At 39.4% G+C, this 24,316-nt stretch overlaps 1 protein-coding gene across 10 annotated transcripts in view; it reads right to left on the minus strand.

The window, feature by feature from the left end:
- Nucleotides 1–24,316, minus strand: part of LOC122658879 — a 71,026-nt gene that overhangs the window by 21,707 nt on the left and 25,003 nt on the right. For all 10 annotated transcript variants that reach the window (XM_043854024.1, XM_043854021.1, XM_043854020.1 and 7 more), the window contains exons 10-23: nucleotides 21,474–22,123; nucleotides 21,246–21,363; nucleotides 21,036–21,152; nucleotides 18,045–18,139; nucleotides 14,788–14,939; nucleotides 14,053–14,108; nucleotides 13,715–13,928; nucleotides 8,823–9,236; nucleotides 8,443–8,720; nucleotides 3,723–3,808; nucleotides 3,555–3,641; nucleotides 1,953–2,214; nucleotides 1,403–1,825; nucleotides 1,194–1,290 (exon numbers count right to left, since the gene is read on the minus strand). In XM_043854024.1, coding sequence (XP_043709959.1) covers nucleotides 1,194–1,290; nucleotides 1,403–1,825; nucleotides 1,953–2,214; nucleotides 3,555–3,641; nucleotides 3,723–3,808; nucleotides 8,443–8,720; nucleotides 8,823–9,236; nucleotides 13,715–13,928; nucleotides 14,053–14,108; nucleotides 14,788–14,939; nucleotides 18,045–18,139; nucleotides 21,036–21,152; nucleotides 21,246–21,363; nucleotides 21,474–22,123 — 3,049 coding nt within the window. The remainder of the gene's footprint in view (nucleotides 1–1,193; nucleotides 1,291–1,402; nucleotides 1,826–1,952; nucleotides 2,215–3,554; nucleotides 3,642–3,722; nucleotides 3,809–8,442; nucleotides 8,721–8,822; nucleotides 9,237–13,714; nucleotides 13,929–14,052; nucleotides 14,109–14,787; nucleotides 14,940–18,044; nucleotides 18,140–21,035; nucleotides 21,153–21,245; nucleotides 21,364–21,473; nucleotides 22,124–24,316) is intronic.

Below are 24,316 nucleotides of genomic sequence, written 5' to 3' on the forward strand. Positions count from 1 at the left end.
GATGTAGATTCCAAAGGCTGCTGAGTTCTTGAGTTAGAGAAAAGAAAGAAAGAAGAAGAGGAAGATGAGGAAGAAGAAGGAGAAGCAGAAGGAAGAAGAGGTAGGTTATTAAGTTGGATTTTGTTTCTTTTGATGTTAATTAGGTTGCCTAGCTAAGGTTCTTAACAAGCTGTGGTTTCTGAAATCATAGGTATTTGAGACTTGTACGATTGGGTTCATAGTTTGAAGTAGAATTTGAAAGAAGTTTGAGCAAGAGGATAGAAGTATCTAGATTTCAAAGGTAAGTTCAAAGGTTAGACTTGATTGTTGTTAACCGCTACTGTTTTGATGAGTTTCTAATAGAATTTAGATTCTGTTCTAATAGGGAATTAGAGTATGGTAAGCTGAGCCAGTGAATTGAAGAACAGCTGACATATTTGTCAAGGCGGCGCTTAGGCGTCCAGGCACCTTGATTGACTTGGGCACCTTGGTCATCTAGGTGGGCGCCTTGGACGCTTAATTGGTTTCGCCTTGTTTTTGGACCTTCTCCAATACCTTGGGTCACCTATACGCCGTGACTATGCAGCTGAGAGAAATTGATTAAGGAAGGAAAATTTGAAAAATGATGTTTATAACTGTTAAAATATATTGTAACCCTATATGTATGATTATGTAATTAGCATGATTCACCTCATTGGGCTTTTAGCTCACCCTATTTATATGTTGATTTTATAGATGACGAGGCTGGAGGGTATGTATGTATAGCTCCAGACATTGTGGGTTGCAAGTGCCCGGGGTGCTCGAACCTTAGGGATAGGGCTGAGTAACCGATGAGGACGACTCCTTATACTTTCTGTGTAGATACTGATGTATAGGATGTTAAGAAGGAGCGGAAATGTAATAACTTTTGAATACAGAATATAGATATCTTGCCATCAGTCTGTCTTTTTGACTTTATACATTCAATGAAACTCTCTTGTGTTTACTCTTTGATTAAGACTTTCACTTTGTATGTATGTTATAAGAGAGTTGTGTTAATTGTACTGGTATAATGGATAGTCGTTTGACCACCGCCCGTGAGGGCAGTGCCTTTTGCCCTGACCAGGCTTGGAGTCGTTACAACATTGGAGTAGAGGGTGCACATAATTCAATAAAAAAACTTGGGACCTGAAGAAGAGGATAAGTAAAACATATAAGCTGGTAGCACTACATACCAGAAATTTGGATAATCAGCTTATGCGGCAAATTCAAGTCATCCCAGACATAATCAACTGATTTTCCAGGTCCTATAAACTCCGACTCCAATGAGTTCTGGAAAAGGAAATTTAAAGTTGAAACAGAAAATGAAATTCTTTAGTATGGGATTTCCCATTCATACTTACTAGGTAAGTAATTAATAAAGTGAGAGAAATTTAATGAAAACCTTCTGGTAGTATGTGATGGGTGCATCTAACAAATTTTCTATCCGATATGGTAGATTAACATTTGGCGGTTTATGGAAATGCAAAACTAGCGTAGAACCTTCTTCTACCACGTGGACTGCTGCAAACTCTGTTATCTTGTTTCCTTCCATAGTAATAGAATTTGATTGATGATCAATAGAATCCATGGATCTTCTGAACTTGAGGAAAAAACGTCCTAGCGAACCAATGCATATTGGCCCAGACCAACTCCATCCATCCTCATTCAACCGGAATTGGATGAACATTTGCGAATCATCATTTGCATTTCTGTGCTTTCTGAGCAAAGAATCAAAGAAGCTGATTTCTTTCCTCTTGCTTGGTCTAGTCAGTTGTAATGCCAACTTCTCGTTACTATTAACAGTAATTACATCATCTGTGTGATCCTATCAACCACAACAAAAGTATGTCTGTATAAGAAAATAGCATCTTTGGAAATTGAACAATAGATATCAAATATACACTGGTTACCAACAAATGAATGAATGAAAAATGGATGTAGCTAGAAAATACCTCCAAGTAACATTGCCGAACAATGATAACCTGTAGTGATTCATTGAATAAAACATATCTCGGGACCATGGATACCACTTGGGAGGGCACAACTACTCCACTTGGACATGGTTTCAGTGACAGTCCCAACTTTGCAATACGTTTAATGTCAGCTCTTTCTTCAACTTCCAAGCATACCTCTGTAAACCCTGACAAAACATCCAAGTCTAGCTGTGCTTCAGATGCATTTTCTTCCAACAATTTGAGGTGTACCCTGTTGGACCTGGTGAAAGAATTTCTATGAGATATCCATCACAAGGCATAAAGAAGCATAAGATTAGCAAGAGTTTGACTTTGTATCATAACTAAAATTTCTTTTAAGTATGAGATGCGCAGGCATCTTGCACCTATGTTACCCCAACATGTTAAATGGGAACAGTACCTAATTCTTACTTTGACCTTTAGGAATTATGCTATGTTTGGTTGTCAAGAAAAGAAAAGAAAAGGAAAGAAAAACATAAAAAGACAAAACACATGATGACACAATGATTAATTTATGTGCATCTCTCTCTCCTCAAATTCAAAAAGAACTTGAATTTTTTCTTTTCTTTTCTTTTTATTTCCTGCCAACCAAACATAGCCTAAATAGTACACCTGTGTCACACCTCTGATGCAGTCGAGGAAGCAAAAGAATGGAACAAAGTATGAAAATTTAAGATAGACTTACTGTATGGCAAATATAATTAAGCAAACACAGCAACCCAGACTCGAGCCTAGATTGAAATAGAGAAAAAATCTAAATAAGCTGCTGATATATTAAATAGATAACAATCGAATGACTTGCTCGGTTTTTCAGAGAGATGATATAGGTATCAACTTGGACAAAATCCCTACTAACCACTCTTAAACAAAAACATAACTAACCCCTACAAACTTCTAATAACTAGGGACAATAAAGTAATGTCAAACACAAGTTGAAGGGACCCAAAGGCTGCGTTTATTTCGCTGTAAATATTTCCTGGAAAATAATTATTATTTCTAAATTTGTGTTTATTTATTTATGCCATTTGACATTTTTTTGGAAGGACATGACCAAGAAGCACATTTGAACATGATTGAGTGAGGTGACAAATCCAGCTGCATGGTGGGTGGAGTCCTCCATGGATGCCTAAAGTACCAATGATCAAGATACCAGCATTATTTTGGGAAAACAACATCCTGAATCAACTTTTGGTACTGTATTTCTGTTAACTATTTTCACCATTTTCTAATCCTCATGCAATTTGCCATTGATTTTTAACAAATCCTGTAAACATTTTACAGCACAAAAACCGCAATCAAAGTATAAAAAAAAAATCACTAAGACTGAAAAATAAAGTGGCAGAACCCTCTTCACCAAAGATTTTATCTGCTGCTGTAGGGTGTCTTTTCTAATCTCTTCTCCTAGCAAAAACAACACTCACAAGGACTGTTTGGCCTATATGTCCAGCTGCTGCCTCATCTTCGACTGATCAAAAACTTGTTTGACCTTGGATAGACACAAATATGCACAGGTGCAAAAATAATAGTTCTGGAAAATTGTAGGCCATAAACTTAAAAGCCCTAATCAATGCTGAATCTTACTTGAAGAACCATGATCTGGATGATCTTGGGGGCAAAAGCAATCCAAGCTCAGGAGGAAGATCGAAACCAAACTTATGAACTCCTTCCCTGCATAAGTTATAGGCTATTACATATCGAGTTAGACAAAATTATAACATTACATATTATCCATTAGAACTTGATGGTTACCTAGACAATCGATTCTGGAACGGTTGAAAGCAAAAGAGGGTAAGATCAGTGCTATTGTGCAGCGTATAAGGCGTATATATTGTAGCCTGCATACGTATATTATTTGGTCAGTTTCTCACAATACAACCAAGATAGACATTGGGTAAATGTATATAAAGAAGCATAAATAGTGTCCCTACATGACTATTAATGCAGTTTTTCATAATTCTAAGACATTATGTGGAGCAACATATACACGATAAGTCAACAAGAGTAAAGAGGGTGTTGAAAACATTAGCTCCTACGAGTAGTCAAGTAGCTACTCTTGTTTGGGTGGTGGCCCTAGCCCCTAGGTAAAGCACTCACTTTGGACAATCTTCAATCAAGGGTCTTGCTGATAGCAAATAGGTGCAGTTTGTGTCTCAAAGAAGAGGAAACAGAAACACACGTGTTTTTGAACTGTATGGGGGCAGGAATGGTGTGGGAGTATTATTTGGGCATGTTAGGAGTCCACTGGTTGTGGCCAAGCACCAAAGGACGTAAAACATATGCTTTTGCATTGGCCGAGGAGTCCTTTCGGTAAAAAGGTGTTGGTGTTATGGAATCTGTGCCCCTATGTTGTGCTATGGGGTTTATATAAAGAACGAAATAGAAGGATCTTCAACGACCACTCCAGATGAGTCCCCAGATCTTGCTGACATTGGCTTTTACCTAATAGATTGGGCTCTTTCAACTAGGATTTATCAGGTGCCCCGATGGGGTCTTTTGTTTCCAATTGGTTTTCCTTATTAGAAGAGTGATTTTGTATGTGTGGGGGGGGGGGGGTGGAATGTTAATGGTTCGCTATTTTTGGGGGGTTTCTTTTTGCACAGTTGCAGATATACATGTAGTGTATACATCACCACACACAACTTCAGTCATGAATGGAAGCATCTTTATTGTTGCTGATAAAAATTTTAAAAATAAAAATTCTAAAACTCCCTACGATTGCTATATGATCAAATAAAAAGTTGGGGGGGGGGGGGGAAGACAAAGCCTTACCTAATCAACGCAAGGACAAACAAAAAAGAGGAAGATCCCCAACAAAAAAAGTGCACTAAAGAAAGGGGAGACACCAGAACAAAAAGCAACCAAAGCCAACCAATGCGAAGAAAACTATCCAGGATCCATTGGCTCACAACAAAGAGCATGACCTCTGATATCCGAGCTTAGAGGTGTAATCCTCTCTGGGCAGGCCAAGGAATAAGCAATGTAGGGACGCTTCTTAGGAAAAGGAGGGGAGCTAGGGTTATGGCGGCGAAAAACTCGAAGGGATGAGGGAAGGCAATAGACTGGGGCACAGAGTGGGGGAACCCAATGTTGGAGATTAGGCCCAAATGTGGTTGAGCCGGGACACACGAGGTAGAGCAATGGATCTAATGGCTAGAAGGATCTGGCCCATTAAGACCAGCAGGATCAGCCAAAGAGAAGCGGATGGTGGGCTGGGCCTAAGAAGGAATGGCCAAAGGAGTAGGGACCACAGGAGAGTCCACCACAGGGGATCGTGGGACTAAAAAGGGTTTGACTAGTCTTTTGAGGAAGGGGGTAATCCCCAGGCTCAAAGGGTCAGGCCTGAGAGAAAAACGACAGAGGATGGCAGCTGGGGAGAGAGACGTCAAGGAGAGGGAGAGGGTCCCCAGACTGCAGAAGGGTTTCAGCCTTTTAGGGCAGGGGAAGATCAATCGCCAGAGAAAGCGATCTTGACGCAGAGGTCTCCTTTTCAAGATCAACTGCAGAGTTCTCCCACAGATAGCGACTGGTCAGGGCACTTCGATCAGATGGAGAAACGAGAGAAGAGGAGGGGTCAGCATCACTGTCAGAGCTCGAGGCTAAAGCTGCAAAACTGTTTCAACCAAGGGGCAAAGCTGAGTTTAGGTTTTGCCCAATAGACAAACCGATAGGAGAAGTCAAAGTCGGAGATTCTCTCGGCCGATGGTGTTTCCGACGGGGTCTGGTTCTGGTTCTTCCATGGGAGGGTAGTCTATGCGCCAGAATGGTGCTTTGGTCTTTGGTAGTGCCTGGTTGGTCGACAAATCACCGCTAGAAACAGGGATGATATTATTGGCAATGGTTTCTTCAGGGATCATAAGGGAGTGAGTTCTCCCACTGGAAAGCAGCCAATTCTGAGCAAGAGATTTCCATTATAGAGGTACCTTCAATGGTGGCTTCATCCCCAGCAGCAGAGGTCTTTGGTTGGCAGAGAGAGGAGGCGTGGCCGAATGTTTTGCAGATCAGACAGTGGCGCGGTGACCAATCGTAGGCAACATTTTGCACAAAAGAGTGACCGTCTTCTTCAACGGTGATGGTTGAAGAAGAGATTCATCTGCAGAAACTTCAACGCAAATACAGGCGAAAGCGAGTCTATCCTTCCTACTAGTTCTGGCATTTGAATGCAGGGGGGTACCAGGGACAGACCTGACCAAAGTTAGGCCTTCAGAGCACCAATAATGGAAGGGTAGCCCAAAGAAGGAGATCCAGAGCGGGATAGAGGAGAGGTCAACATGCTGGACCTGGATATGGGAGTCCATTGTCGCAAAAAAAATTTGGTTTTCGACCCACCAGCCACGGTCCTCCTTCCAGGACACGATTCTTATCATTGGAGTTAGAGAACTTGAAGATGAACAAACATTCCCCAAAAGGAAAGTCTCGAAAGGCCCAAGCGGTCTCCACTGTTTGGAAAGAGAGAACTTTACAATGTGGAATGGTGGGCGGTTATCAATGAAGTGTCCAATGAGAGCATTTTTCCACAAGGAGGCTTCATCATCAAGGAGACCTAAAGGGCAGAGTGCAATCTTAGAGCCATCGACAAAGGAAGGGGAGACAAAGTGCAGAGGGAGACCATCTGAACAAGAAGAGCGAGCTAGACCGAAGAGGGACTTCCAAGCAGGGCGAAGAGGGGAGGTAGAAGGGGCGAGAGTGATGCAAATTCATCACCGCAATGGGCTTCTTTTATTAGGAATAAGTCTAAGGTTGGGTTATATACATGTTGGGCCTTTGATCCCATGGATTTTCTATGTAATAGGCCACTTTTATGGGCCTAAAATTGGGGTACATGAGTTGCGGGATTAGCCCTATACTTGGTTTATTTTCATGTTTTTAATGTTTTAAATTGAACCGGTCCAAAGCTGGTTTGAACTTTGAACCACTGGTTCAATTTAAGTGATTTTATTAGTTTTTCTTTTAGTTGTTTAGTTGGGTTGGATTAGGACTCTATTTCAGTCTATTTCAGTTTCCTAGTCAGTTTAAGTTACCTAGTAGATTAAGGAATGGGTTAGGCCTTTCCTTTTTAGAGTAGGAGTCTAATTTTGAGTCGTTTATATAAGGTTGTAAGGGGGTCAAGTATTGAATACGAATATGATTAATAAAAATAGCTTTTGCTTGCTGCCACTGTTGCTGCTGCCTTGGTCCTTAGTGAGTGTTGCCTTGTGGACTCTATCAAGGTGAAGGGGTTGGTGGATCTCCAATCGACTCCTTGCATCTTGTAGATCGGGAGCTCTCTTTTATCCTTCAAAGCTACTGCCATTGAAGACCTGCAAATCCAATAAGTACTTACAATTTTCTGCAATCAACCTTCTTCTTCTAATCCTCCAACCCAAGCCCTACTTATCCCCATCGATCCATCTAACCCTAGGACATTCACAATTCTGTCCAGCTCCAGAAGATCATCCTCTCCATTCGATCCCAATTCCAGTCCCATCCTAACACTTAAACCCTAATCCCTCCTCACCTCCATTAAAACCCAAAACCCTAAAAATATGTTTAGACCTATTCAGCCATCCAAACCTTACCATATTGCAATCGAATCATCCCCTCGCTGCCCATAACATTCGACCCAAAGCCCTGGCCCAAATTTCACTTCTAAACCCTAAAACTCATCACACTCATCTTCCCCAAAACCCAAAACCCGAAACCCTAATTTTCTAAATTTCAAATTTTCATTCAAACATCTTTAAACCTTCACTGTTAGGTTCCTATAAACCTGCCTAGCTTTTCTAAATAAGATCCAACCCCATTACCCTAAGCCTAACACTAGTTTTGACCTAATTCCTCAAATCTGCCCCAATCAGCCAGCTGTTTAGGAAGGTCCTAGTTACTTGGCTCCTAGTAGATCTATCATCTATCTAGGACTACATTAGTGGGATGGCTGCGGAGAGTGAGAAGGGGAGGGAGGAGCAGAGGAGGACAAAGAGACCTAGCTAGAGGGGCCAGTCATGGAGGCCGAAGAAAGCAGGGGTCACATGACAGAAAGAGAGAGAACAGATTGCCCCTTTATTCTCACCTGCGGCTGGCTTTTTCACCCCGATTTCTTGCCGCAGTTTCAGACCCTCATTCGACCAGAATCTTGTTTACATTTGACCAGTGGAATTTGAGTTCCAACTATTTTTTCAGATCTGGTGTAAACAGTGCCCTGTGATCCTATTTATAGAGTGGGATTGAAACCTACTGAAAGGATAATCCCACTCCATCAACTGCTAGAACTCTCCATCCCAGGCTTTGTTCTGTTCTATACAACTGAACTCAACTGCGTTTCTTTTCTTTTTATAAATATATCTTCTATTTTGCATAAAAATGATAGAAATGCAGGAAGAATGGATGAGACAAGCAATCATCTTTCATCATGATAGCATGTACAGGATTTATGAAACAGAAAGAGCTTTTCATCCAGTGACTTGTTAGAGCACAAAATGCAAAAATAAATTACCTCCAATATGCCCCTCTCTCCACGTGATAATCTTAAGGAAGCAAATAACTTCCCATCGTTGAAATCCAAGTCTATATCCAAATAATGGACATCGGTTTTCTGCTTGTGCAGCTTCTTAACCCAATCACCACTGTTTACTGGTTTGCAGCTTGAATTAAACGCAGTTAGAGTAATTGTGAAATATATTATTGCAGGATTTGCATACAAATTAGAAGTCGACCCGCATGGCAGAGTTGCTTGCTTTCCAATACTTTCACTGCCTTTAGTGATACATAGATCTGCAGCAAACACTCAAATTTAAGGGGAATTCAAAAAGATTAAAAATAAAAAATAAAAAAATCATAGAGGACCCTTGATCAAGCAGTGTTTGAATTTTTTACCTGGATGTTTTTCAGTTAAAAGCACATGTATCTCTGTTTGTAGGAGATTGCAGACCTGAACTGTAGGGAGAAGAATGATTTCTTTTTGTTCCTGCAATGCAACTGGTTCTTGTACATCTATAAAATTAAAAGGTTTTATAACAGGTACTCTTCTCCCAATGCTCTGAATCAGGAAATGAATATTCGTGAAAATTCCGCCTTCAAAACTGAGAGAACATTGTGCTGTACTTAAGGAGTATTTCACTGGGTCAACACCAAAGGTCTTCCTGAATTTGTAGTTTAATTTATCAAATATTCCAAAGAGTCGAACGGCCTTTCCACCTTCCAAATCTTCAGACCATTCTACTGAAACTGGTTCTCCCGAATTTCCAGAGTATTCTTTGATCTCAGGTCTAAAAGAACATAGAAAATTACCTGAAAGTTGACACATAAAATAAGTAAAAACTTCTCAGGGGAAAAGCAAGAATTCAGACAAAATTAATAAAGTAACATTTCCTGGCTTCTGCTTAAAGCAAGATCGCAGACATAATATAGAGGGAAAAAGGCATCTGTAATAGTACATACATTTAAGAACATTAAGTTTTGTTGAAAAACACATAACATGGACAGAATGGAAAGATCTACTACAGAGCGAGGTTAAATAAAAAAAAAATAAGGTGGTTACAGTCTTGCGAAGGTGAAAGTTCCAATTAGTGTTAGGAATAGTTGTCAAGGCACTGCCTAGGTATCCTGGCAGGTTTCCAAGGGCTGGGAGTCGAGCATTATTCTAACTTAACAAGGTGGTGCCTTGGGACGCCTAGGCATTGCCTCACCTTGGGACACCTAGGTTTCTGGGCAGTCAAGTTTTTTTTCTTCTACATAAGCTATTTCTCCCTGTAAATAATGCTGTTTCGAACATTTTTATTGGATTGTGTACAAGTTTGTGTATAGGTGAGAAGAATGAAATCATTTAGTATCCAAAAAAACAAATTAATTAATTAAGAAAGAAATCGAACTTCCTTAGTTCACTTCTCCTGTTTACTTAGGTTTTTCTCCCCTCTAAACAATGTTGTTTCTAACATAATGCTGTTGCTGTAATGCTGTGATGATGCTGCTAGATATAGTGGCAGTGCATAGATTCAATCTGTATTGTTGTTGCAGTAATGCTGTAAGCATAATTATATTATTGCTATACTAGATATAACGGATACAAAAATAATAATAGGGCAGCTTGTCGCCTAAGCGCTTAGGTTGCCCTCCAATGCTTTGGGTCGCCTAGGCGCCTTGACAACTATGAGTGTTACTGAAATTTTAGTCAGTATTACAACTCAGAGACTGAATCCATTGGCTGAAACTATTCAAATACTAATCCAAAACACTTCACAAGAAACTCTTAGACTTGATCATGAATCTGAAAATTTTTTGGGTCAAATCTTGAAATTTAGTTGAATTTATATATTGTATTAGACAAAGGCAGCATTTCATGGTTTTAAAAAAAGAACTGTTCTCTCAAACTTGTAAGTCTGAATTCACAGGATTCTTCTGCCAAGTATTGCCATCATAGAAAATCCATGGGATGGTGATCACATCATCCACATGTCTGCTTGCAAGCTCACCTGATCATATCAAATAGCAAAAAAAGGTTTCCAAGGGTATTTATGGAAATACATATATAATAACTAGAATACCCTTTTCTGTTCATGCAATCGGTCAGTTTATCACCTGCAGTCATGAGCGGGTGATGCACAGTGATTATCCAGATCTATATGTCTATTCGATAACGAAACCTCTACGAGCCAGATGCAGGGTTCTCATCAGCCACATACCCCATCCTATATCGCAAATGTCACTATGAGTAGTACCAACTTTTCCAGGTAAGTAAATAGATTTTTCAGATATGGGATGCGAAGTCCCCAAAAAGCTCGGAAAGAAAAAACCAATATACAAAGTACTGCAACCTGGACACTCTGAACAGAAAAGCAGTACAAGTTATATAGTTAACTTCCAAATTATTTACCAACTACATGACCAAACAACCATCATAGCTGTCTCCAATTCTTTTGATTTTGTGCTGGAAGTTTTGGAAAGGTACATGTTACCACATCACTCCAACGTTCCAAAGCAATTTAGCAAGTGAGCAGGAACTAGCCATTTATGAAAGCTAGCTTCATGCTTAAGAAGTCCCTTTGGTTTGGAACATGAACTGATTATAATAATAAATTGCAACAAATATATCTCTCAAGGTTAGATCTATTTACTCCTCCAGTATGACCCCTGGCACCCTAATGGGGTCCTCTATAATTTTTTTGGGGCTAGATCTATTTACTCCTCCGGCATCCCCAAGTCTGCCCCCCCCCTCTCCTCCATTATCTCTCAAGGTTCTTGGTCCCCCCCCCCCCACCTCTCTTCCCCTCATCCTCTCCCAGATCTGGCATTCCCATCCCCCCTCCCCATCTCATGTGGACAAGGTTACTTGGCTCCCCTCCCCCAACGGCCTTTTTAGCTTTAGATCTGCCTGGAACTTTGTTAGGACTCATGCCCCTACTGTCCTTTGGCACAAGCTAGTCTGGTTCAAAGGTTACATCCCTCACCATAGCTTCATGGCCTGGAGAACCCTTATCCTTTGCCTTCCCACCCAAGCCTTCCTCTTCCTCCAAAGAATCCATGTTTCCCCTTCTTGTATCTTTTGTTGGAGCGGTTCCGAAGACATTGACCACCTCTTCTTTGCTTGCCCCTTTTCCTCTACCATATGGAAGAAAGCCCTATCGTTTATTTGGCCTCGCAGCAGTAGATCCTTCCCCTTTGCTAGAGAGTGGCTATGGCTGCTCATGACTTACCCTGGCTGTTCTATCTGGGACACTGTTGGCAAGCTTGTGTTTGATGCCGCTCTTTACCACATTTGGATGGAGAGGAACCTTAGGAGATGGACCTCCAAATCTCGGTCTTTTGACTCGATTTGGAAAGCCATCTCTTCGGATGTCTCTTCGAAGTTGAGTTTTCTCCCTCAAAAGCACTTTTTTGACTCCCCAAGGAACAAGCATATTGTTGATTCCTGGGGTTTAGATAGTGCTCTTTTACGGCCCTATTCCCCCTCTTAGTTTGGTCTGGGTGATGGGATATCCAGGCATAAAGCAGAAAAAATAGTCCCACATCGGATATGAATGGGGATGTGGGTGGGTTAATAGGTACTTGGGTACCCCCTCCTTAAAGGCTAGCTTTTGAGGATGAGACCCAAGTTCCTAACAAGTGGTATCAGAGCCGGGGCGTGGAAATTCCCGTTTGGCTAAGGATTCTCGGGTTTGATCTCAAGTGCCACGTCAGCTCCCGCGTGGAGGGGGAGAACGAGATCTCAGGCTCCACGTTTGCCTTCCGCGTGGAGGGGGAGATTGTTGGGATATCCATGAATAAGACAGAAAAAATAGTCTCACATCAGATATGAATGGGGATGTGGGTGGGTTAATAGGTACTTGGGTACCCTCTCCTTAAAGGGTAGCTTTAGGATGAGACCCAAGTTCCTAACATGGGGCTTGTTTCTTCCCCTCCCCCCTCTCCTTTTCCTTTGTATATTTCCCCCCCCCCTCTTTTCCTCTCGCTTTGGTAATAGATTGTTTATTCACCCAAAAATATATATATTGAACGCCAGGCAACTCGGGTCTCGGTACCAACTTGGCTCTTGGAAAAACCGAGTAGAGTCGAGATCTCGCCGAGTTGGTGCATTTTTTTTTTTTGTCGAGTTAGGTAAATACATAGTAGATGGGTCATTTCCATGGGTCAACCCGAGATCCGAGATCTCGCCAAGATATGTCGAGTTCTGTTGAGTTAGGTGAGGTATTTAAGTGGTAGGTGGGTTAAAAAATGGGTCGAAACTGAGACCCAAACCGAGATCCGAGATCTCGGCGAGATATTGCACTTTTGAGACTCGCAAGTAGTATCGTCTCGGTTTTTTCAAAAACCGAGAAACTCGGCGAGATCTCGCGAGTTCTCGAACTATGACTCCTGGCTTTAGAGAACAACCACAGATCTTTCAAAATATTAAAACTTTACAATATTTTTATGACTCCTCTAATGAACAGATCAGTATAAACTAGAAAAACATATCTTATGCAACCAACAGCTTACAGATGTAGAGGCTCTAAAAACAAGGGCCAGGAGAAAATGAGGCAATCAAAGGTCAGAGAAACACCAGAAATAACAAATATCTGTCGAAGCCATGGTCAATTATCTGGAACTTGAACTTTCAGCCATACAATCATCATAGTATGTCATCAATGTGAACGTCAAAGGGGTCAGCTACAGGTTCCTAAGAAATCCAAAAAATGCAGAGAGGGGAGTAGAAGGTTCAGACTAAATCAGTGGATCAATTAGATACTGAGACATCGTTTGAGATATTCAAGATCACAAATGAGTTGGAGTCCAACTAAACCACTTGCCTGCACTTCTGCAATGGAACATGTAGGGAGAGTAAGGGATTAACGAACAAATCCCAGGTGGTTTGAGAAGACTTCACTACAGTGTTCCTTCACTGTCTGAATTTCCCATCCATCCAAGCCCCAATACATGAATGAGTAACAGCTAATAGCACATGCAAATCTGCGCCAAACTCATTTTGTAAAACCCAAGCTGTAGTAAGAATGAATTTCTACTCACCTCCATGCAGAGAGTAATATATCTCAAGGGGGAAAAAAGTAAGCTAAAATGAAGAAAAGCAACTATCCATTGAAAAAAAAAAAACTAGGTTTTTGGAAAGATGAATGAGTCAAAACTCAAACTTGGAAAGACAGCCACCAAGAAAATGATTAACATTCATCATAATTTGTGAGAGACAAAATAATAAATAAAAATGACTGATGTACATCATACTCGGCAATAGTCTTAAAATAATAAAAAAGATAATAAGAATAGTTCATGCTTACCAAGGCCTAATGAAATCAATGCCTTCTTTGATCCGCCAGATGATTTGATTGCATCAAATGATGCCATAGAATCGTCAATTGTATCCCCCATCCTCAGCAAAACCGAAGCAGATTCAGTTTCCTTTTGTTGAGGGCGCCGAAATCGTAATTCCAGAGAAAAACCAGTTTCATTGTGTATCTTTAATAGGGGAGAAACAGTAATAGAAAGACCATCCTGTAAGTTACTCAACCCCCCCCCCCCCCAAAAAAAAAGAAAAAAAAAGAACAAAAACAAGTTAGAACAACAGAGACATCCTCAGACATATCTGTCATGAGAAGGCTATCTCAATTCTCAATACCTCAGTTTCATTTGAAAAATCGACAACAACAAATGGACCAGGGAAGGTTCTTGAATCTGTTTCAAGGATTCAGAAGAAACGTTAGGGGCAAAGAGAAATCTGATGATGCAGAGAAATTAAACAAGGATTGGCAATCTGATGAAGTTTATAAAACAAATATGTGACAGCAATGAACAGCAAATCTATCATATATCTATCCCCAAAAAAAATCTATCATAAGGAAACTAGGGCATAAGAGACAAGAGGAAAAAGTCAAATCAACTCAACTAAGCGGTATCCCAACTGGAGGGAACTTCTTTCACTACAGTTTTTGCCACATTCAGTAAGGGTGAAAGGGTTTGGCTATTGTGCATTCTCCAGATTTACCCAACATCCTCCAAAAAAAATACTTAAAATATACCTTCGGTTTTAGCCAAGTTCTTTCTAGCCTTGCAAGATCAGATGGGACAACTACAAATTGGAGATATGAGATCTGAACTCCCTCATACTGTTAAATCCCCTAGACACTCCTAATAAATCACATATGCTCAACTGCAAACTGTAATTGAGTCTGTTTAAATGGTTTTAACTTTTGGTTTTTCATATAGGATCTGACGCAATTCCCCTCTATCAAAGTCTAGTCCTAATGAGGCAAAGGTGCTACTGGAGTTACACAGTCTAATTAAATTCTCTAACTAGCACAATAACCAAGCAAAGCAATAAAATATACAGCATACAGCAAATTAATGAAGGTACCTTGTAATGATAGTATACGTGTTCTCCAAGCAAGCACTCGGGCATTCGAAAGAGAAACATGAATTGGAGAAGTTGAAAACAATCCAGGCATGGCAAGCTGGATGGCCACAAAGGATTTATTTTCGGGAAGCTGATTTCTTGATACTACAGACCTGAAACCATGGAATAATCACGAACGTTAATCAGTCCACAAAGAATGTTATGGAAAAATTTTCCTTGGGTAGGGGAAACCGCTTGCAATCAAGACTCACCACCTAAACTCGGGGCAAGGACCCAAAATAATATGACTCCCAAAATAATCAAGTCAACACCAAAAGAACTAGGAACCAAACAGGTTATGGGATTAGAAGGTGCTAGTCACCAACACATATGGTCAAACCAGTCTAATTAATGTGCTTACAGATTTTTCTATTCATTAGGTTTTCCATGCTCCTAAATCCTAATGCTACCTAGATTTATCTATGAAAATCTTACTCAGATTAGTATTCATGTTATACATCTTCAGATTCTGCTCCTAATGCAACTAGTCTCAAGGAATGACAATTTTCCCTACAGAGATAACCTTTTTTTTTTGGGGAGGGGGAGTGGTTTGATGGCCAACAACAAAAGAGGTATGATTGATAGTCAGAAAGATATACACAGAAGACAATTGTATAAGAGTATCTCATGCAGCCTATTAACAAAAACATACGAGAATACAGAAAGATATGCCTCTAGACAGCAGACTATCAAATCTCCAGGATGACCGGTCAGTCGAATGCCCAATTTAGTGCAGTTGGTTCATACTAGACAAAAATGGAGATTGTGTGATGTAAATACATCACTCACTAAAAGAGGTTTATTTTAATGGGAATAAGTCTAGGGTTGGGTTATATACATTTGAGCCTTTGATTCCATGGGTTTCCGTTGTAATAGGTCACTTTTTATGGACCTAAAGTCTGGGTAATAGTGTTGCAGACGGGATTAGCTGTTTTAATTCCTTAGTTTTATTTTATGTAATTAGTGGTCATGTGATCACTTAAGTGATCATGTGACTTGGTTAAGTGGTCATGTGACAACTTAAGCGTTCATGTGACTATTTATTTGTTTTGTAAGTTGGGCTGGATTAGGACTATATAAGTCCAGCCATGTTTTGAGTCTATTTCCTTCAGTATTTCAGTTTCCTAGTCAGTTTAGGTTACCTAATAGGTTCAGGATTGAGTTAGGCCTTTCTTTTCAGCGTAGGAGTCTATTTTTAAGTCTTTATATAAGGTTGTAAGGGGTGCAAGCATTAAACACGAATTTTGATAAATGAAAAGTTTTTTAAAGCTCTTCTTCTCAATTGAAGATTTTTGTCTTGTGTTTGATCAAGGCTGGTGGGATTGGTGTTTAATCCAATCGACACCTTGCGGTATGAAGCCCGGGTGGGTCGTTCAAGCTCTCTTTGTTCTCCAATGGTGTTCTACATCCAAGTTCTGGTTTTTATTCAAGGATTTCATTCAAGCAAGCTGCTGTCTAAGAAAGTCTGCAACAACAGTAAGTTTGAATCACCCAAACCCTATCCATTCTTCTTTTAATCCTCTAAACACCCCAAACCCTAAATCCTCCTTTTTTTGTTTTTCCTCAAAACCTTAAATCACCACAGACCATTCCAGCCATCTGGATCGAATGCTCCTCTGCCCCCTTGGAGAACTCGATCCAAGTTGCAGCCCTAACTGACCACTCTAACCTTAGAAACCCCACTCGCATCTCTTTCCAAAAACCCAAAACCCTAGAGATTCCTTTGATTCTGATTCTAGTTAACAGGCCTAGACCCATTAAACTTTAACAAGACCTTCACTGGAAGACTCCCCAACATCAACTTGACCTAACCCAACCATCAAACCCTAGACCCCACTAAACCCTAACCCTAATTTGACAAAATCACCTATTTTGACCTTAGCTGAATTACTGCTCAGATCAGATCTGGTTATTTGGTTCCTAGTTTGACTATTCAAACCTAGGAATACATTATTGTGGAATTTTGTAGACAAGGGTAGTTTCAGCAAAAAAGAGTACTTTACACAAACATAGAATTAAAGACCTAAACCACTTCAGAAACATTCTTGTAACCATTAAGTATCCTCATTTCAGTTTCCATGAAGTGATATGGTTTTTAAACTAGAACCCTATACCCAACTATTCTGTATCCAAGATTCTAAATCTCAGTCAAAGCACAAAACTGCAAGTTTCGACCAAAACTGATCCGTACCAGGATTCGACCTTGTTTGGACAGGTTTGGCAAGTTTCACAAGTTTCGACACTTGGTTTTGACCAAGAGGCAAGAACTGGGAGTTTCACAATTTTGACACTGCCAAGGGGGATTTTGCCAAAAACATGCAGTTTTTTGCCAAATCACTTGATTGTTTCCTACTTTTTGGCATTCTTCTAAACCCTTTAACAGCTTGGATTTGTGTGGTTGGAGCTTTAAGGTAATGGTTTCCTCCCCCCCCCCCCCCTCCTCCTCTAATTTTTGGAAGAATTAGTACAAAGACATAGTGTTTGGCACAAAATATGTCATGGGGATACATATGTTCTGCATTCAGAGGAGCATCAACGACATCTTCAGTGGTATGCAGCTCGTGGATTAGACCCGGCAAGAAACTCCATATATCAAGTGGTGAGTGTCGTATACTTGTATTTCCCTAACCTAATGTATGTTTTGATGGTTTTTATTGCATATTTATATTTGCAGTAGCTAAATTATATGTAGTCAGTATTTATAATAGGACTAGCGTACAATAACGTTCAGCTTATACTAGCAAACTTGGGTCTAAACCATGAGTACCATTTTGGGTGTTTTTTGTGTGAAACTAATTCACGGAATAGGTGTAAAATGGTAAAAATAGGCAGCACAAAAAAATGGTCAAAAACCATTTTCTGGGCCTCAAAACCTAGATTTCACATGTAGCCCAAGAAAATCCTAGGTTTCAGTCGATACCTAGGATATCTCGGTTTCGGTCAGTTTCGGCCGGTGTCGAAACCGGCCTCTAAAGTGACACCTCGATCCTTGTCTGTATGCATAGATCCATTTATCCCTCAACACATCTTGTTCAGCATAACCAAGATGACCACTGTCAGGTCAAACCAGTCCCATTCTTTATCACACATTATTCAAATTTTTCCATATGTACATAGAAGTGAATAGAAAAGGTTTTCATAGAAAGATTTTATTTCAATGTTGGAAAACTTTAGGAAAATATTGTGGAATCAATAAAAAAAGCATGAAAGATAAGTACCTTAAGAAAATTGAAGCACACTGCTTTGCAGCTATTATTGCATCCTGATTATCACAAAAGTGACAAATAAGGCTTAAACCAGATCTATTTTCTACCTGCCACAATAGAAACCATCAACCATGCCATCTCTTATCCTGAATGCATTAAAAGAGCTTGAGAAGGAAGGCATATCAAGTAGAGCAATTCGATTTCTTGTAAAGGGATATGAAGTAAAATAGCACAAATAAATGCCAAACAAATATACATAAGATGTAGAATTATAGTGATGGACGAGGGAGGATGGAAAATCCCTATTGTCTGTCTTCTACTATTTAACAGTAACCAATTTATTATGACTTGATAATGATTTCCATAACATGAGCACATATGCATCTATTGCAGCCAATAGGCAAGGCGACCAATCTCCACCTCCCCCAAAAAACAAAAAATAGTGGTACATTACATAATAGACGGGGTAGGGAAAGGGCCAACTTTAGTAGCCATATAGATGCATATATATATATAGGGATTTGCTTATTGACAACCCTTAAGGGGTCAAATAATTTGTAACCTTATTTTTTTGTCCTTTTAGCATGCCACTTTTTTTTTCAATGAGGGTAAATCCAGTCATTTCACATGTGTACTCGAAAAATGAGTATGACAATAACATCTTTTGAAAATGACATAATAATAAGTACTTTCACATTATTTTTAAAAGTACTATTATACCTTTGACTAAAAAAACTTTTAGGAATAAGACAAGGTGCATTATACCTTCCAGTCATTTCACATGTGGTTGTAGCTTGCACTCTCACCAGGTGCATTGTTTTACCTTTTTGGTTTCTCTAGGGATGAGTAATAGGATTAAATCAACTCATGACCTTTTTATCTCCAGGTTTTTTAATGCTTCCGTCATTTCTTCCCCTACTTTAAGACCGATTCAAATGTTATGGATAAAACCAGATCCGGGTTGGCACAAGTTGAACATTGATGGTTGCTTTATTGGAAATCCAGCGAATGCTAGTGCTGCTGTTATTCTAAGGAATGACTCTGGGAATCCTTCAGGAGCATTCACAACCTTTCTGGGTGTGCATTCAAATTTCTATGCGCAGGTTGCAGCGTTCTTTTTAGGATTAGATCTCGCAAAAAGTAATGAAGTTACTCATCTCTGGATTGAAAGCAATTCTGCTACTGTAGTCACTTGTATTCATAATCAGAGAATTCCTTGGATGTTTCTTCAACAATGGGAAGCTGCTAAACATTATTTATCCTCTGTATCATGGAAGATCATTCATTGTTTCAGAGAATCAAATGCAGTGACTGATAGCCTGTTATTATAGCCAAAAAAGGAGCGGCCAGCCAAGCATCTGCTACGTGGAATACTTTTCCTCCTTTTGCTTGTAACAAGATCTTATGGGATGTAATGGACCCTCCTAGATATAGATGCGTATCTAGCTGATTTTTTTTCTTTGGTTGGTTTGGCTTGTGTAATCTGCTGATGGCAATGCCGAAGGTGGAGAGCAAGTACACTTGGCACTTTCATTCTAAGTTTTCTCAGGATTATTCTTGTACATCCTTTTATACATTAATTCAATCATTGCTGACCTTTAGCAAAAAAAGGAATAAGATAAGGGGCAATCAAGTCAAGTTTTAAATACACCTATAGAGGAGTCATTTAGACAGTCCCATAAATAAATAAATAAATATATCATAGTTGTCACAGCGGTTAGACGACCCAAGGCATTGGAGAGGGCAAAAAATCAAGGCAACACCAAATAGGCGTCCAAGGCGCCCGTGATGCAGATTCATCACCGAAATGGACTTATTTTATTAGGAATAAGTCTAGGGTTGGATTATATACATGTTGGGCCCTTGATCCCATGGGTTTCCTATGTAATAGGCCCCTTTATGGGCCTAAAATATGGGTAATTAGGTTGCATACGGGATTAGATGTTCTACTCCTATACTTAGTTTTATTTTCATGTTTTAATGTTTTAAATTGAACCAGTCCAAAGCTGGTTTGAACCAGTGGTTCAATTTAAGTGATCTTAGTAGTTTGTCTTTTAATTGTTTAGTTGGGCTGGATTAGGACTTTATTTTGAGTCTATTTCAGTTTCCTAGTCAGTTTAAGTTACCTAGTAGGCTAAGGAATGGGTTAGGCCATTTTTAGTGTAGGAATCTAATTTTGAGTCTTTTATATAAGGTTGTAAGGGGGCCAAGTATTGAATACGAATTTGATGAATAAAAATAACTTATGTTTGCTGCCTTGCTCTTTTGAGTGTTGCCATGTGAGTCATATCAAGGTGAAGGGACTGGTGGATCTCCAATTGACTCCTTGCGTCTTGTAGACCGGGAGGATCTACCACTCATCTCCTTGCATCTTGTAGATCGGGAGGACCTAATTCTGATCTTCAAGCTGCTGCCATTGAAGATCTGCTATACAAGTAATTTACTGTTTTGGCAATCAACCTTCTTCTCCTAATCCTCTAAACCCAAGCAATCGATCCCCGCTGCCAATAATCAATCCTTGCTGCCTTCCTCATCCAACATCTAAAGCATAGATCCATTAGAACCCTAAAACCTGCAACTATTCTTCTTCTCTTCTAGAAGGTCACATATAAGGTGATTTTCGTAAGAATTCTGCCCAGCCAAATCTAACCGTTAGAATCATCTCAAGTTTTGACCCAATGTTCTTGAACCTAATTCATGAACTCAATTTCAGTTTGGTGCAATTCTGACATGCGGATCAATTCCTGCTGTGAATTTCCTATTCTGCCCTTATTGTTATATTGTTCTTCTGAGGTCACAATTAATATACCTATTCTGCTGATCTGTTATTGCTGATTCTTATAAACTAAATTTATATTCGATTACTGAACATAACCCTAATTTCTGATCTTTGAATTTCCTGGTTAAATTACTGTTTTGCTCTTTTCCTAGTTGTCTAGGATTACGGAAATATATTTGTTTTGCTTCAAGCAGTATGCTGTAGTAACATAAAGAATAAAGAACCTTGCAGCAATTAGCGAAAATCATCGAGCTTTTTACAGCATATGGACCAGCCAATTTCAGCACTCCAACCATAAAGAGAATTATGTCCAATGAAAGCTCGGTTAAAGAAATGTCCACCTACAGCATAGAATAGGATTGTTTTCAGTACTTTATAAGCAACAATACTAGAATAATTGGATGAAAAAAAATTTATTCGATCAAGTTTTCAACCTGTTTCACTCTGAAGTAGAAATGTACAGGAACTCCACTGGAAACAGTTTCTGAACCCTGTAATGCAAATCTTGAGCGGTAGTAAATACACATGTCAACAGGGTAAACCATTTCTCTCCTGCATTTACAAACGCATGCTGAGTAGGGAAGTACTCTTCTACCTTAGCTAAAGTTCAACTGAGACATAAAGGGAATGATTATAGCTTTCTTTTGTACTTTGACACTCACCATGAGTTTCTTTGGGCATCAAAATAATATGCCACTGCAGCAAGTGTGCTTATAAGTCTGAATTTAGATGATAAAATTTGTACAATTAATTGAATATTATCGATGCAGCACTGAATGAGTGGAAACCTATCATTTGCATCTGAAAGTTCATGAACAACTGTCAGAGTAACCTTGTCAATGGTAATATCTATATGTTGGAGACTGCCAGCATCCCTAGAAGCTTGATCTTTGACCACATGTGAGTCCTGCAAGTTGGTTACTGAAGCCCCAGCAGAGTCCATATTCAGGCTTACAACTTCATGTGCAGAAGAAAAATCACTGAACACCTTCATCTTGATTGGATGTCCAGGCTTCCTTACAAACTCCGGAACCCCATCAACAAAAGCCACAGCACAATTACTCTTCTTGTTCACAAGTTGAAAAGTATTTTTAGCACGTTGATTGTAAGGCTCTAGGTCATTATCATCCTCACAGCTCTCAGGATTATAAGTATAAGTAAGTATTCTCCAAAGTGCTCCACTATCACTAGCGCTTGAGATGTCGATAAAATCTGACCCCGGACGATAGTTCAATCGTAATGGTTCCCCTGAATCGCTTTTAGCATGCATTGATATTAAGAAGAACCATGTCCTTTGTTTACAATGCTTAACCTAAAGATAAGCATTTTAGAAAATTCAGAACGCCATGTAAGCTCCATAAACAACAGAAAGAAACAATTAATTAAATTAAGCAGGAAGACAAGTAACAGAATGTGTCTAGAAGCAATTTTTTTAGTAACATATTTAGCAAATTAGTACTGTATATGCCTACTTTGAGGATAACAGCTGAGACGATTAATGAAATTTTCAGATTAGTCAACTCCTTCAAGTTTACTATTCTCAACTCAACACCATCAGATAGATCAGAAAAGAAAGAGATATGTTGGATTATATTCCAGACATTCTAATGCAAAGTAAATCTCGAACCAGGGAAAAAAACAAGTGGGGGATCAATTGCAAAAAGATCGATGTTATAGGGACGAACAAGAACCAATAACAGAAGATATGACTTGGGCATTCCACCTAAGCCTCGATCAGCTTCCCACTGACCATGCAACAAAGCCTCTCCCCTTGCAACTGCATCTCACAAAGAAAAACAGCACAAAGCCTCATCTTTTCTTTTGTCTAAATCGTTGGGGGAGGATTCCCTACTCTCATTTATAATATTGAAGTAATCCATTAAAAAAATAGCAACTCTATGTGATGTAGATTCGTCACCGAAATGGGCTTATTTCTTTAGAAATAAGTCTAGGGTTGGGTTATATGTATGTTGGGCCTTTGATCCCATGGGTTTTCTATGTAATAGGCCACTTTTATGGGCCTAAAAGAGGGGTACATAGGTTGCATACGGGATTAGCGCAATATTTAGTCTATTTTTATGTTTTTAATTGAACCGGTTTAAATTGGTTGCATCCAATTGGTTCAATTGGTCTAATTTAAGTGAAGTGATCCTATTGGCTAAGAGGTTCTTATATCCTATTGGCTAGTAGGGAATCTTCTTTATTTTAAGTAGTTTAAGTTGTTTTTAAGTCATTAGGACTCTATTTTGAGTCTATTTTAGTTTCCTAGTCAGTTTAAGTTACCTAATAGGTTAGGAATTGGGTTAGGGCTTTCCTTTTTAGAGTAAAAGTCTATTTTTGAGTCTTTTATATAAGGTTGTAACGGGGCAAAGCCTTGAACACGAATTTGATTAATGAAAAGCTTTTTGTTTGCTGCCATAGCTGCTGCCCTACTCTGTTGAGTGTGCATCCTTGTGGTTCTATTAAGGTGGAAAGAGACTGGTGGAATCCGGTTGACTCCTTACGCCGTGACGGCTGGGAGGATCTTCTTCAATTCAAAGGTGGTTCTATCCTTCACATCTGTTCAAGCTGCTGGCAGTGGAATCTCCAGTAAGTTTGACACCCAATTTCTTCTTCTAACCCTCTAATCCTTTCCCCCAATTGATCCCCTTTATTTTTTGTTTGAATCCCATAAACCCTAACTCCATTAAACCCTAGATCTTGCTGTCCAGTTTTACAGAATTTTCAAAACACTTAAAACTCTATAATACCTACATTATTAGAGTCCTATAAACCTGCCTAGCCATACCCCCTAAGCTCCCTTTCCATTATCCTAACCTAAGCCCTAGATTTGACCTAAAACTGCAATTCTGTCCTACTGAAACTGCAGAACCAGCAGCCCCTTTGTTTCTTGTTATTGGTCCTGGTTTAATTGGCTTCTAGTAGGGCTTTACCCTATCTAGAACTACATTACTATGTGTGGAGGGTGCTTAGCCTCTAAGAAAGAAAATAAAAATAGACTCTTTCTAGAAGGAGGATTCTTAGCTATTACAATAAATAGAGTCTTACTAATTTGGCTATTACAAGAAATAAAAGTAAGTTCATTGCTATTAACTTAACTAAGAATTTGTTTTTTAACTATAAGAATGAAAACTAAATCAAATCTTCAGCCAAAGAATTCCAACAAGATACTCCCAGATCCACACAATATTCCAGCAAGTTATTCCAAGATCCATGCACGATCTTCCAACAGGGGCCCACCAGATCTTCTATAGAATAAGCCATGTTAAACCGTGGGATAGGTTAGGTATGTTTCACGATAAGGAGAGTCCTCTATCGTGGACTCTAGATGAATGCTACAGTTTCTAGAATGTTATCTAGTTACTTATGCTATTTCCTTGTATTCCTAGTTTGATTAGATGTATTGCTGTTTTCTTAGTTAAGAGTTTATTTATGATATGTATTTTCCTATTCCTAGTAGGAAAGTCTTCTTGTAATCAGCAAAGTTACAAATAAAATCAAAGGG

The sequence above is a fragment of the Telopea speciosissima genome, chromosome 4 (assembly GCF_018873765.1).
Source record: "Telopea speciosissima isolate NSW1024214 ecotype Mountain lineage chromosome 4, Tspe_v1, whole genome shotgun sequence".
Classification (NCBI taxonomy): domain Eukaryota; kingdom Viridiplantae; phylum Streptophyta; class Magnoliopsida; order Proteales; family Proteaceae; genus Telopea; species Telopea speciosissima.